The sequence below is a fragment of the Calypte anna genome, chromosome 19, assembly GCF_003957555.1.
Source record: "Calypte anna isolate BGI_N300 chromosome 19, bCalAnn1_v1.p, whole genome shotgun sequence".
NCBI classification, from domain to species: Eukaryota; Metazoa; Chordata; class Aves; order Apodiformes; family Trochilidae; genus Calypte; species Calypte anna.
Window position 1 is genome coordinate 9063754 of NC_044264.1, and position 14989 is coordinate 9078742.

Below are 14989 nucleotides of genomic sequence, written 5' to 3' on the forward strand. Positions count from 1 at the left end.
CTGTTCAAAGTCAGCAAATCCAATACAGATTTGCAGTAACAACCCTTTAAATTGTTCAGAAGGAGGAAAGGAAACCCATGTTATGAAGAGAAGCTGTGAAGAGGCAGGGAGAACATTACTGCTGACCCTTAGAGTCTATCAAGAGGACCAGAAGCTGAAAAAACCTTCCCAAGGACCACTCCTACATCTGCCTCAGCATCATGAATCCAGTGAGTGAAATTTCTCAGCCCCAAACCAGAACTCATCTGGAATCTTGAAAAATTAATGCATGGTGGAGGATAAATTCTGGAGTTTTATTAAGTCAAAGTAATGGTCTAGCTAATACATCTGGCTCAGTGGGAAGACATGGCAGGGGCTCTGAGACACTGCTTGATTGCAGGAGATCGATCAGGAAACATCATTATTAAATCACAACACTTGCTGCATTTTCTTTAATATACTTTAAATGTGCAACTTAATCCACTTAAGATGCTTCTGTATCCGAATGAGAGAAGGGGCTTCCTGTCACCTTCTCTTAGGAGACAGATGAGAAACACCAACCTATTGCTCTGCCCTCCAACCACCACAGACAGAGGGAAACAGGAGACTGGGAATTCTGCAGCCCTGCAAGAAGGGATACTCCAGGGCTGATCTTCTAAACTGCCTGAAATCACAGTTCAAACATTTGTAACACCAGACCCACCTGTCAAGACTCAAAACAACAATATTCTCTCTCAGAATTTCTGCTCTCAAAGCAAACACTGGCATGCTACATATTTCCCAAAGCTCCAATGCTCCTTGGAAAAAACACTTTTACAAAATATTCCAGGTAGAGCCAATTTCTGCCTAAGCAGTGACCCCACAGAGGGAACATCTGTGTGTCCAGCAGCTTAGACACAGCCAGGCAGAGAAATACCTGAAACTTCTATAAACATTACCAATGTACCAGCTCTTAATGAACGAAATGCTCTTCTAATATCAGCAATAAATATCTGCAAGAAACATGCTAATGGATCCCAAAGTGAGGAAAGAAAACTCAAGCCCCAGCCTGTGAAAGAAGGGGATTTGGGGAAACATGGGGCAAAGCTCTGAGGGCAGGAAAGCAGATGATTTCAGTGTGGACATTAAAATACCACAGATAAGAAGGGCATAATGATGATGGTGATTAAACAATTTTATAATGGGTACTAGCTAAACAATTTTTGACACTGATAATCACTCATGTCCATCAACACAAATTAGGACTTTTTATAGCTCCAGTACAGAAGGTGACCTTTAAGGCCATTGGCCTTGCTTCACAATTAGCTTTAAACCAGGGAGAAAAAAGTCTAGTTGCAAAAGTATAAATACTATTCTAACCAAGAAAGAAGCTACAGAGCCTTCTGGTTTTTTGTCTCATTGAGAATTTTAAATGGAACAGTCTCCAAAATTCCTGTTTAATGCTACTCATACATTACATTTATGGAACAAAAGAATAGCACCACATCCTGCTCACTAAACAACCACAAGTACTGTTATTTAAAAAAAAAATTAAAAACACAACCATCCATCACATTATGTAAATGTTTTGAATTACAGATGTGTATTGAGAGTCCCAGGTACCAATGTGATACTGTTGTTGGATGGTTTCATTACCAAGGGAGCTGTGAAATCCATCAATACTCCTCAGACTGGTTAGAATTTTCCCTCTTTTACACCATTCCAAAAGCTATACTGTTCACATCTCAAATGAAAACTATGTGGCAAGCTAGGAAAAAACTTTACTATGTTGATTCTAAGAATTTTAATGCAATGCTTTCACTGAGATGCTAATCCTACATCCCAAAAAGCACAGATCAATAAAGGTTTATTCTTAAAACATGTTATGTTTGGTTTCCAATGTATGCCTTAAAAACAAATTTATCAGCTGTAAATTCAGAAGAGCACCTTTGTTCCTAGTGACTGGAGCCCTATGCTTTGGTTTTCAATATTGATTATAGGGTATTTCTCATTTTTGGAATAAAAGTAGAATAAAAATAACTCTTCAAATCTTGCAGACATTCTAGTCCATGCTTAAATAGATGACAGAGTAGATGGATACACACAGAGCTCAATGTTCCTCATATTATTTATCAAAATTATTTTGAAGTACTGTATGTATTATCCCATATGAACAGTTTTTCCTCATTTCCTCTCACTTTCCAGACTGCTTATTCCTTTGCATAGTAAATCATTGCCTCTAACAGTAATTATACTTTTCCAGAAGTGTAATAAATATTGGAATAATTTAATTTGGAATAACTTAAATCAACACAGACTGAAACATTATCAACTCCTATACCTTAAATAAAGCTTTCAGATTCTACGTGTCACATAAAGTAAGGCAAAAAAAAAAAAAGGTCACAAAACTTCAGGGAAATGGCACAATGCATAGAAACAAATGGTTTAAGGCACTGTAATCATGGTACAACACTAATCCAGGCTCCCAGTGTCAGGGTCATAATCCCAGTGCCCGAGGCTCCTCTCTGTCACACCAGTTTACATCTGCCAGACTGTCACAAGTCTGTGCTCTCAGTGTGTAATTGCATCAGCAAGTGCAATACTCATTTCTTACCCTGTGGTGACATTTTTATTTATGTATTTTAAAGAGGTCCTTCACCAGTTCCTCAGTGCTAGAAAGGTGAGGTTCTGCTGATGCCTGAAAGCACTGCAGTGAAGGATTCAAGCTTAAGGTGCTTCTCTCAGTTTCAGACTTTTTCAGACCATTTCAGACTTTTTCACCCCATGCTAATCTAGCTTAATTTAGTCTTCAAGAGTGAGATTTTAAAAGCAGGCAGTAAAATCAGTGTCACTACAGTCTCCCAACAGGTTCCCCCACTTTGCTCAAGTGTAGATAAAAGTTAATCACACTCTTTTGCTTAACTTTGCCTTTCAACTCTTTAACTGTCTGTCTTGGGCTTTTCCCACCAAAGTAAAGCAAAGCCTGACAGTTGCTTCACAGGCACTAGACAAATGTTTAACATGTTACATGAGAAAAGGTTAAGTACAAACACAGCTAATAATCTGGGCTCTTTGGAGGTAGTGTCATATCTGAATAAATCTGACAGCACCTCATTGTAAAGGGCAAGAATTTATTATTGTCCAGGTTAAACGCTGTGCTCTTATCCTTTCTGTGGCTAGAACATAAGAAAGGCTCTTTGTGTGCTGAAACAAACATTAAAGTGCCAACATACACAAAATGTATAAGGTGTCTGGGGATTATTCTTCAGCAAATAGTTTAACTTACTTTGGCTTCAGTCTCTCCCCTGTGAAGTGTATACAAATGATGGACGGCACTTTGTGATGATGACCAAGGATGTGTCAGTATTTGAAAAACATGGAAATCATGGCCTAATGTGTCAGTAGTGACCAGCAACATCCCTGGGTAAAAATAAGAAAAAAAGAAAAAAAAAAAAAGAAACACAAGCACAAGAGATTAATCACTGCAAAAGAGGCTTAAGAACAACTATCTAACAAGCTAGCATGGCTTACACTTTGGTTTCTAGAAACAAAACAGTTACAGAAAAGTACTGGAGAGAAAGGGATTCAATTCCTAAAAATGGACCAGAGCATCAACTGAAATCCTATTAACAGTATTACTACTTAAGTATTACAATACACATCTATAAAAGCCAACTAAAAAATTTGGGAATATTCTAACTGAAGTTGAGAACTTGTGGGACCAATATGAAGCATTGGAGTGATTAATGTCAGAGTGAAACCCCAAGATGCTCTTCACTGGGAAAGAGCCAGTCTAAAAAAGATGGATGTTTCCACAATAATGATTTCTGGAAGAAGAAACATTACCAAAACCCATCCAAAACAACCCATACCAAAAACAAGCCCAAAACATCATCTTTCTTGTAAATGCATATGGAAGAAACAGTCTGATTTATTGCTTGAAAGGCAGCAAATCAGAGTTGAGAGCTTTCAAGTGAAATATTAAATTAGCTCCTAACTTCATTGAAACCAGGTCACTGATGGATGTCCTGAAATGATTAAATTAGAAGATCAGCAGAATCACAGTAACCTGAATATGCAATCTTATTTTTTCTCCCTCTATATGTAAAGCCACAATCCAGTTTCTAAACATTTGCAAACATATTTGAAGTTTATTTGCCATAAAAGTTTAAGTTTTTATACCAAAAAATAAGCACTTTTGTACCTACAAAAAGCACAGCATTATGACAAAATTTAAGACTTCAGTAAACAAATGTAAGATTCAATATTCTGTATAAAAATGTCCCTATTACCATGCTTATTAATGACATTTAAGAAGTTATCACCCAAAGTAATCCTCTGACATTTAACTAACACCAAGCAAAAAGCAATTTAAGCATTGAAGTGTCTTTAAATAATTTTTAAGGTATTGCAACTATTACAGAAAACCAGGAATTTCCACATCTCTCTGTTGTGTTGATTCTCCACATAAAGCATAATTGGAATTTTTTTTTTATCCTTCAGGAAAAGAACTCAGATCTCCATGTTTTACACACCACCTAACTGAAGGGTAAATGATCTTATTTCTGCATTAAAATGTTGGCTTCCTCAGTTTATTTACAAATGGCTCTGGATTCATTTTCCCCTCTTTCTGCTCACTGCTGCTAGAGCCCCCTCACACCTTTCCATACAAGTCCTAGCACATGGTACTTCGAATTTTTTTAATTAAATTGAGAAAAAAAATCTTTTTATGTACTGAGCAGCTGAGAAACATTAAGTAGAATTAATCTGAATACTGGATCACCATCACAAGATCACCCAGGGTTTTCCCTCCTTGGCCATCCTGGAATCTCCCTTCCCTTAAGTGTAAAGAGCAAAATTTCAGCAGCCAAAGGTTTGAGCAGGTTTGGGAAGTACAGAACAATCCTGAAGCCTCCAAATGGGATGATCCAACAGCACCAGATTGAGTGAGCACCAACAGGGCTGTGCCTCAGTTTCTCTCGCCAATCATCCGTGAAATAAGGATATTGTGAAGCTCAACAAATATTTTGAGCCTATGAAGGCCACTCACAGCAATGGACAAAATCAGAGAGAAATCCAAATGGTACTAGAGACAAAACTGCCTAAAAATTTCCTTCTCAGCTTGACCATGCTGCTGGTAGGGCTTGGACAGAGCAGGAGGCCACCCAGGCTGCACGCAGCCGTTCCCCCCAATCACACACACACAACATCTTAAATCTGACCTCAGCAAGATTCCCTCCAGTAGACATACTTTTACTGTTACAGGCTGTGACTCCAATTCTGAGTGTTAGAAATGAAAGGGAGTTTGTTATGGAACTGAGAAATCCGTGAGTGCATTTGGGTATTATGTTTGGGCGGTAAGGCATGTGAGCTGAGGTTGGTCTGGATGTTAATGTTGGCTTAACTGGCAATTTCCTTGATTTGTAGTGACTGTGTTGATAGGAAATACAGCTAAAGTTGCTCAAGTGCAAGGCAGCCAAGTCTTTAGTGTGGGATTATGCACACAATTTGCATTAATTCTCTTCTGAAACATCACAAAGTCCACTTCCCTGCTAGTGAAGTGTGCGGTCCGCAGTAATATATAGCATTTCCAGTGGAGAAACCTGGAAGCAAACTGGGGCTTGTGTGCTAGAACTAAGCTGCTGCTGTTACTGGAGCAAGGGTATTCCAAATGATCTAATTCAACCCAGTAAGGACTTATTTTCTGAAGTCTCAAGTTTGCCTCTCCTCACGCATCAGATAGCTTTATATAGAAGCTGAGAGGGTTTTCATCCTGGAGAGGACCTTTGAAGAAAGAGAAGCTGGAAGAGAGAAATGTATAAGGCTTCTCTCAACAGTGAGCAGACAGCCTCAGCAAACCTAGATTGTTTTTTTTCTTCCCCCAAAGTGCTAGAAGTTCTTTTCTAAATACAAAGGCAGAGCTGAGTGGACCCGGAGATCCGAGCCCAGCATTCTTCATGTGTATCCCATCACATGGCACAGTGCAATGAAGATCGTAAAAACCCTTTCAGCCAGCCAAAAATCTGTCTGGAAGCTGGAGACAGAGAGCTGCGTAACGAGCACGAGCCAGTGAAAACAGAGGAATTACCATACTGCCTTGTCCATCAAACCTATGGGGTGTTTAGCTAACCAGGATCTCATTTCCCAGCCTGGCTGGGGAGGCAGGTGTCTGCGGCGGGGCACTCAACCCCAGCGTACGCAGACGTGATAGAATTTCACCCTTCTCCTCGCAAAGGTGGTGTTTTTTTTTGTTTGGGTTTGGGTGTTTTTTCCAAATCTGTCATCTCTATTTACCCCCTGTAGGGCACTGCCAGAGAGATCACTCGGGGCCCATAGACTAAAGTGTCACACAAAGCATCCCGAGTTACCTGCTGGGGACACACGGCGGATCGGATCTCGAGGTGAAGCCGTGCAGTGTGATCACCCATCTGCAGGGCTGATCAGTTCCATATGCTGCACACCCTGCTTGCTTCCACACTCCTTTGGGGTTTTTTTTGGGGGGGGTTTCATGTTGTTTGGGTCAGTTTATTTTTTTATTTGTTTTTGCTAACTTGAAGGAGTAGAGAGGTGGAAGATAATCCCTTTGCGGGTGGAAAGGAATTGGGCTTAAAAATAGAAAGATGGGTGGTATCTGATTTGGCAGTTCTGCATGCCTCATCTAAAACCCTGCAGCTTGTCACTGCTGGGAATAAATGCATTTTATTAGATGGAAACTGAAGGAAAACAAGCCCTTTGCTTATATTAGCAGCTATTTTTCAGTAAGTTAAAGGAGGACCTTTCATACCCACATTTGCATTTGAAACACAAACATCTCCTTGCAGAACTTGTATCAACACCGAGGTCCCAAGCACAATACCACAAATGTGAAAGAACACATATTTCTACACCAGCACTTTGAAATACCTTCCTTCTGTTATTCAAACAATAAATCACTGACATTTTAGAACATTTGACTCAGGTTTTGGGGGGTTATTTTCACTACTTCCCACTGAAGAATCCCAGTTTTCAATCACTAAAGCTCTGCCACTTCATTTCTCTCCATCTCCTTGCAAAGACTGCCTGCTGCTGCAGCACCCCAGCAGAAATCCCTAATCCCAGCAAAAAACCATGGACTTGAATCTTGATTGCTGCCTCACTTTCACTTTCAAGCTCAGGAAACTCCACTTTCTAAAAGACTTTGTGACAGTTTTCCCAAAAAGTTGTTTAGACGGAAATCTGGGTTAAAGCTGTCATAAGTTCAGTCCAAAATGTTTTCTCTTGTGATGTACTTTATGTAGGAATAATCATAGATGAAAAGTGAATAATTCTCAAGGATTTCCTGCTTATTTTTCAAACTGGCATTAATCCCTGTTTAACAGATAACATCTGAAATCAATTGTAAGTCTTGCATACGCAGAACCCAGTGGAAATTTATGTGTAAAGCAAATTTTACTCAGTATGAATCTCACTGCAAAAGGTTTGATTGTGCTTATCCATAATACGAGGGGTGCAGCTAGGTTGAACTAATGACTGTTTTACTGCGGGGTTTTTCCAGTCCAAAGAGATTATTAAAATCCAGTTTAAAAGGAACAGATATCCTAGATGGGAAAAAAAAAAAAAAAAAAGTTTTGTTTTACCTGACAGATACATTTGCCCTAATTTACAGCTTCCTACTTTCCCTGCATTCTGTTTGGGAAACAATAACCCCCTTTCAGGATCGAAAGGCTTTAAAAATACAGCGAATATGTGCATAAAAGGAAAAACTGGTACAGATGCAGACTGTGGGTTAAGAGCTATTTATGCAGTATCAGAAGACTAAACCAGACTCTGGCCTGGCCATAAACTAAACCCACGCCCTAAATGAGGTGCCAAGCCACAAAAAGCATTTGCGTCAACTGGGAATACAAGGAAAAGAAGGACTTCTAATTATAGGGCCTGGAAGCGGAAGCCCGGAGTGATTAGGAGTTTAGGCGCTGCTGTATGTTTATCTGGGAGCTTCCTCTCAGCCCGGGCTTGACAGATGAGGGTTGGCCTAAAGGGTGGGATTGAAGTTGCTGATGGTACACAGAGTTCTCCAGGATCCCAAGGAGAGGCACAGCCTGAATGCTCCTCGGGCTCCTGTGGCCTTGTAGGAACAAAACTCTTCGCGAGCAGGCGTCAGCTGGTTAGCCCAAAGAGCCAAATTAGAGAGCAGCAAAGCTCAGTTGGGTACTTGCTATAAAATCTAGGAAACCTGAGCAGCCTGAGCATCTCCACCACATCCTATTTATAACACCTATCTAGCTGCATAGCTGTTTGGTTTATGCATACAAATGAGGCCCAGAGGATTTCACCTTGGGTTTCAGTGGCGCTTTAAATAATGCCACCTTTGAGAGGAGCAGAAGGGTTCCTCTGCCTTCCAAAACAATGTCATTCTGTAATTACACACTGAACAACTCAACACGTTCAAGCTGGGCTGGATTAGTTTTAAAAACACCAAGGGCACAAATGTTAGGAAAGCAGGCAGGCATCTGCACATAGCCAGGGATGGACTTTCTTTTGGAATGCAACACTCCCAGGCACAGATGCCACCCAGCTATTGACACAATCAGGGCTAAAAAAAAAAAAGAAAATAAAATACAAGCAACTTTTTTTTTTTTAAATATGAGCACAGACGCCCTGCAACGTTAACATCATGCTTTGCAGGTTTTCAGAGTACAGGATCAGAGAGCTGAGCAGAACCACGCTGAGTTCCACAGCCTCCTGATGGAGTCCATACGCCTTTCCCTCGGCTCTCCCACCCCCTGCACCCTCACTGTGCAGATTTCTCTCTCCCCCTGCAGCTCTTTTGCAAAAACAACCCCATAGATATCTTGTTAAGATGTGACAAAGTTTGTATGGTCCCTGTTTTTCTGAACCATAGGACCTGACTGATGAACAGCAGCTTTATTTATTCTCATTTAACTCCTCGCTGAGGTTGATGCTGCTCAAAATGCAGCCAAATATCAGTGCAGCTAAGCCCATGTGTACCTCCAAGTGTAACACCTATGCCACAGCTTGAAAATTCACTCAGAAAAGCTTAGCTAAATGAGGCAAGTCTGATTTTAACAATGAAATCCACCAAAAAAGAAACACAAGTACATAAAAGATATCCAAAATATTCCAAAATAAATACTAAAAAAATGCCCCAGCAAGTCAAGAGAAAGAGAAGAAAAAATTAAAAAATGTTTTGTGACTAATTACCACCCTATGCCTGCACTCTGGAGATCTCTATACACTACAGGAAACTATTCTCTATTTAAACTGAAAACGTGGAGCTTGAGGTGGATGTATGGAAACTGTCAGACATTTACCACGTCCAACAGATGGCTCGACAGTGTGCTTTAGATACTGAAAAACTATTCCCCAGTTCCAAACACTAACTGACTACAGCTGATGGCCCAATAAATACTCAAACTTTATCAGGATGCATTTTTCCCTCCCAAAAACCAAAAGACACACTGGGTAAATGAGGGAAGAAGATGAAAGGGAACAGACTCCCCTTTTCTTTTAACCCTGCCTGTAATTTCTCCCCACGGGACACAAATCCATAGCCCCAACCCTTACCTTGGTGTTTGGGGTGATGTTATTTGCAGGGATTGCAGCAAACATTTTTACTGCAGAAACATATTATTGAGTTTTTCTCTTTGCTGAAATAACAATAAAGTAATTGGTACAGAGCAAGGGTAAGTCCTGACCTCCCTGACGTCCACAGAGCTTTTCCACCAACTTCAAGACAGGAAATAATTTTACCCTTTTTATCCAGTTGTGCATCTTTAATCAGAAAGGAAGTCAACAACTCATTAACAATGCCTGCTGTGCTAACTGACTGTTTTGATAATTCATTTTAATCTAAGGAGAAATAATAATCAGAGAAAAAGCAAATACCTATTCCCTAATTAAATGCAGCTCATTTTCCTTTAGATGACAGATCCAGAAGGTGATGTTCCAGACCAAGATTAATCTTGTAAACCTGAGCTGTCACTTGCAGTCATTGCAGAATTCCAAGCACAGACAAGGTGCAGGTTGCAGCCAGCAGTGCTGCAATAAATGAGCTTATAGAGCACTTGACATTAGGAAAGAGACCTGGAAACCTTAACTCATCTACACATTTAATAAAAGACTGATTGTACACATCAGGTGGGGAAAACAGGAAAAAAAAAATAAAATTGGTAACAGGTGAGGCACTATCACTGCTTCCCAAGAATCAAATAAGATTTTTTTTCTGCCCACTTGCTCTGATCAATGGGAAAAACTTCTGCAGAGCCATTCCAATTTAAACCTCTTTAACTATTAACTCGAGGCCACCATCACATTTCAATATAGAACATTTAAATAATCTGAGGAATTTCAGGTCCGTTAAAGGTGCAGTCAGGCATCCAAAGGGGCATTCAGTTTAATCTGTTTTACTGCTGGTCCAACATTAATTTTCTCATTATTAATGGATGGAAAAGCTCTTTTGTAGCCAGGGGAGCATAATTACTTAAAATTTTAGTTGTGTTGCACTTCACAGCTCTCAGAGGCTAAGCTGGCAGGAGTAACACTTCTGGAAAGCACATCACTTATTTACCACATTAAAAAAAACAAAAACCCAAAAACCAGCAGATATTTATAAACCAGCAGCACTTTTAAGTTATTTACTAATACAGTATCTTCTTTGATAAAATTCTCTTACCAGAATTAAACAACAAAACTCAATGTACAAAAGTGAACTGAGTTTGACAAGTCATTTACTGGGTTCAGGAATGGATAAAGAATCAGGCATCCTGTGAAATATTCTTCTCTGGCACAGAGTTACTCGGTGACATCAAGTAACAGCTTCTCAACCCTTCAATTTTCTTAAAATTATCTTTCAGTCCCCTAGTGCTACAAGTTTGAAGATGTTACAGCTCCTTTTCCAACAAACCCTTCTCCTTAACCTGTCCTCTTACAGCAAACTGGTTTCAAACTGTACCCGAAGCTTTGATTTCTGCTCTTTGTCTCTTCTACTGTTTGCAAACTTCTTTCCTATCCCTCTCCCTTGCTGGAATGATGCCATTATTCAGTCAGTCAGCTACCCCAGCCTGAAAAGGCTCCTACTTCTTGTTCCCTGAGAGCTCCTTTCATCCTCTCCACACCTATTTCACTGGAATCTTTCTTACCACCTTGCCCTTAACTCCATCAGGATTAAGTCTTACATCTTAGATACCTTTCCTGGCTCATGCCAAAGCCATTCTTGGTCCAGGAACAAACCCCATGCTCAACTTGCAATGAATTCTCCCTTCTCTACTTGATTCTTTATGAATTGCTGGTGTGGATCAGAATGTTCCTCCCCCAATTTAAAAGCTGGTGCTACTGCCAAGCTGAAGGTGTACTCAGCTACACCTAAAGCAATTTTTATTTAATTATAGTATTTCCAGCTTGTTTCAAGGGCTTATAGTGGAAATACTTCATCTTTTGCTCCCCCCCTCAATAGTAAGGGGCCGGGACAGAATCCTGTAGCTGGCAAACACTTCTATGAACCCATTTAAGACGTGTAGAGAAAAGCTTTTATTGAAAAATACCCTCCCAGGAGAAGACCACCACTAAGCTTTTGTAACAAAATGTCCTTTTCAGAGGCTGTAAGTCTAGTTTCTTGCCTTAACAAATTGGCAATTGAAGCACAGCCTTTAAAACCAGTCAAACACAGGGTAATTCTCATCTTTCCTGGCTACCCACAGCCACCTACTGATTTTTTGTAGATATAGCTCTTGGCACAAAGCCTTCCCTCCCCAGCATAACTGAGAAACAAGGCACAAGCCTTAGAGCAACAATAAAGAATGATTAAGAATTAAACAAACTTCAAATCTATGCACAAGCTTCTACTCTCAACCAGAATTCTCTAAACAAATACAAGTTATAAACACATTTTTTATGTATGCTCCCAGTAAAAAGGAGCAAAAGAAAAGAAAGGAAAGTTCTGCTGCTCATCAGCAGTGCCCAGTGCTGCAGTCCAAGGCCAAAGTGGCTACTGCCACATCAACAAAGGGAAAATCTGACACTGGGAGGTCCTGCAGTCCTGTAATAAGTTACTGGCTTGGACTCTCACACTTACTATGCAACTGTGACTTTCTGGAGGAATTCATGTCAAAGGCTGTGCCAAATGCCCCATACAAGAGAGAAAGTAGATGGCACAGGCAGCTGAAGGGCTCCAACCACAGAGCCCATAGTGCCTGGACATCCTCCTTGGAAAAGTCCAGCAGATGTTAGAAACCTTGTATGGAGAGCAGGAGGCTGTGCCCAGGTCAGGTTTCATCATTTAGCACAAGTGAAGGAGGGGTTCAGACCTAAGTACAATTTTTCATCCTCCCTCAGTAGCTCAGCCAAAATTATTTCACACCTCAGCTTGCCTGACCTGGGGCTTCCAGAACAAGGGAAGAGGAAAAGCACATTGAAGATGGACAGAAAAGTGACACATGTTCTACCATCCTCTAAAATCAAACTCAATTGTTGAATATCAGGACTCTCTCATCAGTGGACATACCTACAATTTACAGCTAATTTCTCTAGGCTTTGCTTCACCAACAGTTCAGGAAATGCCATATATATATATATATATGTGTTTTCACACCCCTGTTGTCCACACAAACAGATACTTTAAGACCTTGTGCCCAAAGAGCATTACAACAATCAGTATGAAGCCTGCAAAGTACCCTTTCAGTGGAAAGGTTAAAAACAACAGATAAATATGTTGGTCCTGTCAAGGTCTGATTTCTGTAGTTTATCTTCAGCAGAGGGTAGGCTGGGCCTGTTTCTCTGGATAAGGCAGAAATTGTTCTTTCTTTGTGTCAAACCATCCCAATTCAAGGGCAGAGAAGAATACATGAAATCAAAGGAAACAGAGCCCTGTGGTGAGCTGGCACACGGAACAGCTGGCATCCCTCCCTCTACATACAGAACAGTGCCAGCTTTAGGAACAAAAATTAACTGTCTCCAATTTCTATAAGGGCTGAGAAGTAAGTTATCTCAGCAACCTGGCAGAAACACAGCCTGGAAAATGATCCTTGAGTTCAACTGGAGGTGGGGGATTTGACTTCAGACAGGGAGGTTCCTCACCCCAACACCCACCGCAGACCTGGAGAGCGCGGAGCAACCTCAGCTCCACACAGCAGCTTCTCCTCTGGCCCCTGAATCCACCACAAACCTGATGGAGACAATTTCCACCACTGGAACACACACATCAGCTACACACCAGGCAAAAAAATGCCATTTTCTGCCTCATTTTCATACAGAATTCTCCTGCTGCAGCACGTGCCAAGGCGTAGCCCAGCGCTGAATCCAAGCAGGCTGTAATTTCCCTGCTGCCTGATGGAGCTGGCAATGTTCAAAGTAAAACAAAAACAAAAAACCCTAAAAAACCTAAAAAAAATAAACCTTCTAGTGTCGCCTGGGAGGGACAGGGACACATCCACATCCCATCCAGCACCCTTCATTTGTGGGACTGCTGTTCAAACTGGGATCCCACAAGAGGGATGTCAGGGAAAGCAAGTGACAGAAAACATCCCTTCCTTTGGGAGCAAGTGAGGCTCCTCCACAGGGAGAAAAAAAAGAAACTTATTGACCCGTGCACTAGATAAGTGAACAGACTATCCATTAACTAGTGAATTGCACAGAATGAAATTATGTTAGAGACAATCAAATGAATATGACTTTAAAGCCTTCGTTAGAACTGTCACCAACCTTCTAAAATTTAACCTACAAACCCCAGCCCTCACCCATGCATCATACAGAAAGCTTGCCAAAAAACACTATGAACCTGTGCAATGATCAATAAATCTGACATCCGTTTTGGGTTTCATCTGAATGCCTACAATTCCTTATAAAATATCATCCTAGATGTGAAAAGCAAGCAGCTAAGTTTGATTACACATTTGTTAGGAAAAAAACTTCATTTGGACAATATCTGGGTATCAGTGACAAAAATGTTCCTAACCAAAAACCTTCCTAAATAGAAAGTACCTCTGGCAAAAGACAGAAGCTGGACAATCACAAAATACACTATTTCCATTTAAAAACTTGACTGGATCAAAACCTTCAGGTTTTTTATCAAAATCACAAATATGGAATGTAAAAATTGTGATTTATTACTCATGCCTTGATGGACAATCTCAACTTCCTTTTCTCTTCCAGTATCTCTAGGAAAAGTCAGCCTTTGGGTACAATGCACATTTGTTGTGCCAAACCTGGTCCCATCAATAACTCAAGATAACCTAAAAAAGAATATTCCTCTTGGTGCTTCATATTTCTATATATCCCAGAAAATCCCCATTTTATGACCCTAAACCATACCAAATAAACAGAATCCATGTGTCAGCTACAACGTTGCCTTCAAATATTGGGAAATAAGTTCATTCTTCAGCTAATCTTCTCCAAAATTCTGTCCCACATGTGCTACACTCTCTAGACAAATTAAATTTCTGCAAGCAATATATTTTTGCCTTAAAAAATAAAAAAAATTAAAACCTAGGGGTTTGGTTATTTCCAGGCCTCTTGATAACATTTGCTTAAGCAAGATGAGCAGCTGGTCTAGACTGAAAGGCTGCACCAACTGCTTCCTGACACACTGAAAAACTCAACATCATTTAAAATCTTAATATTAGGAGAAAGGTTAAAATGAATTCTGAAACTTCTATCATGGCACACTCTGTATTAAACCTTTGAACTATGTAACTTCCAAAATCCAAAGTATTTGCTTTTTAAAGTCTTTGAAATTCTACTAACAGACACATATTAAAAATATATAAAACTCCACATTTAAATAAAGATTTAGAATTAAAAACTTTTAGTTTCAGTGATTATAAAACTGAATTAGGCCTGAGTGTCTGTAAAATTTTCTATTTCCCTAAAGGGTGGAGAAGAAACTTAAAGTTTACCAAGAAATTTGGCTCATAGAATTTTTGTATCCATTTCTGAGGGTACACAGGACCTTCCAGCCTGGAAGTGATTTCTGGAACACTACCTTACATCTTTCCTTATGGATTCTATTTTTATTGTACTATCTCTGGCCGTGCAGAAC

The 14989-nt window shown here is 40.1% G+C and overlaps 1 protein-coding gene across 9 annotated transcripts in view; it reads right to left on the bottom strand.

The window, feature by feature from the left end:
- The window catches only part of BCAS3 (BCAS3 microtubule associated cell migration factor), a 310290-nt gene that overhangs the window by 221764 nt on the left and 73537 nt on the right, over window positions 1-14989 (bottom strand). For all 9 annotated transcript variants that reach the window (XM_030462196.1, XM_030462194.1, XM_030462195.1 and 6 more), the window contains exon 14: window positions 3245-3378. In XM_030462196.1, the coding sequence (XP_030318056.1) occupies window positions 3245-3378 (134 nt within the window). The remainder of the gene's footprint in view (window positions 1-3244; window positions 3379-14989) is intronic.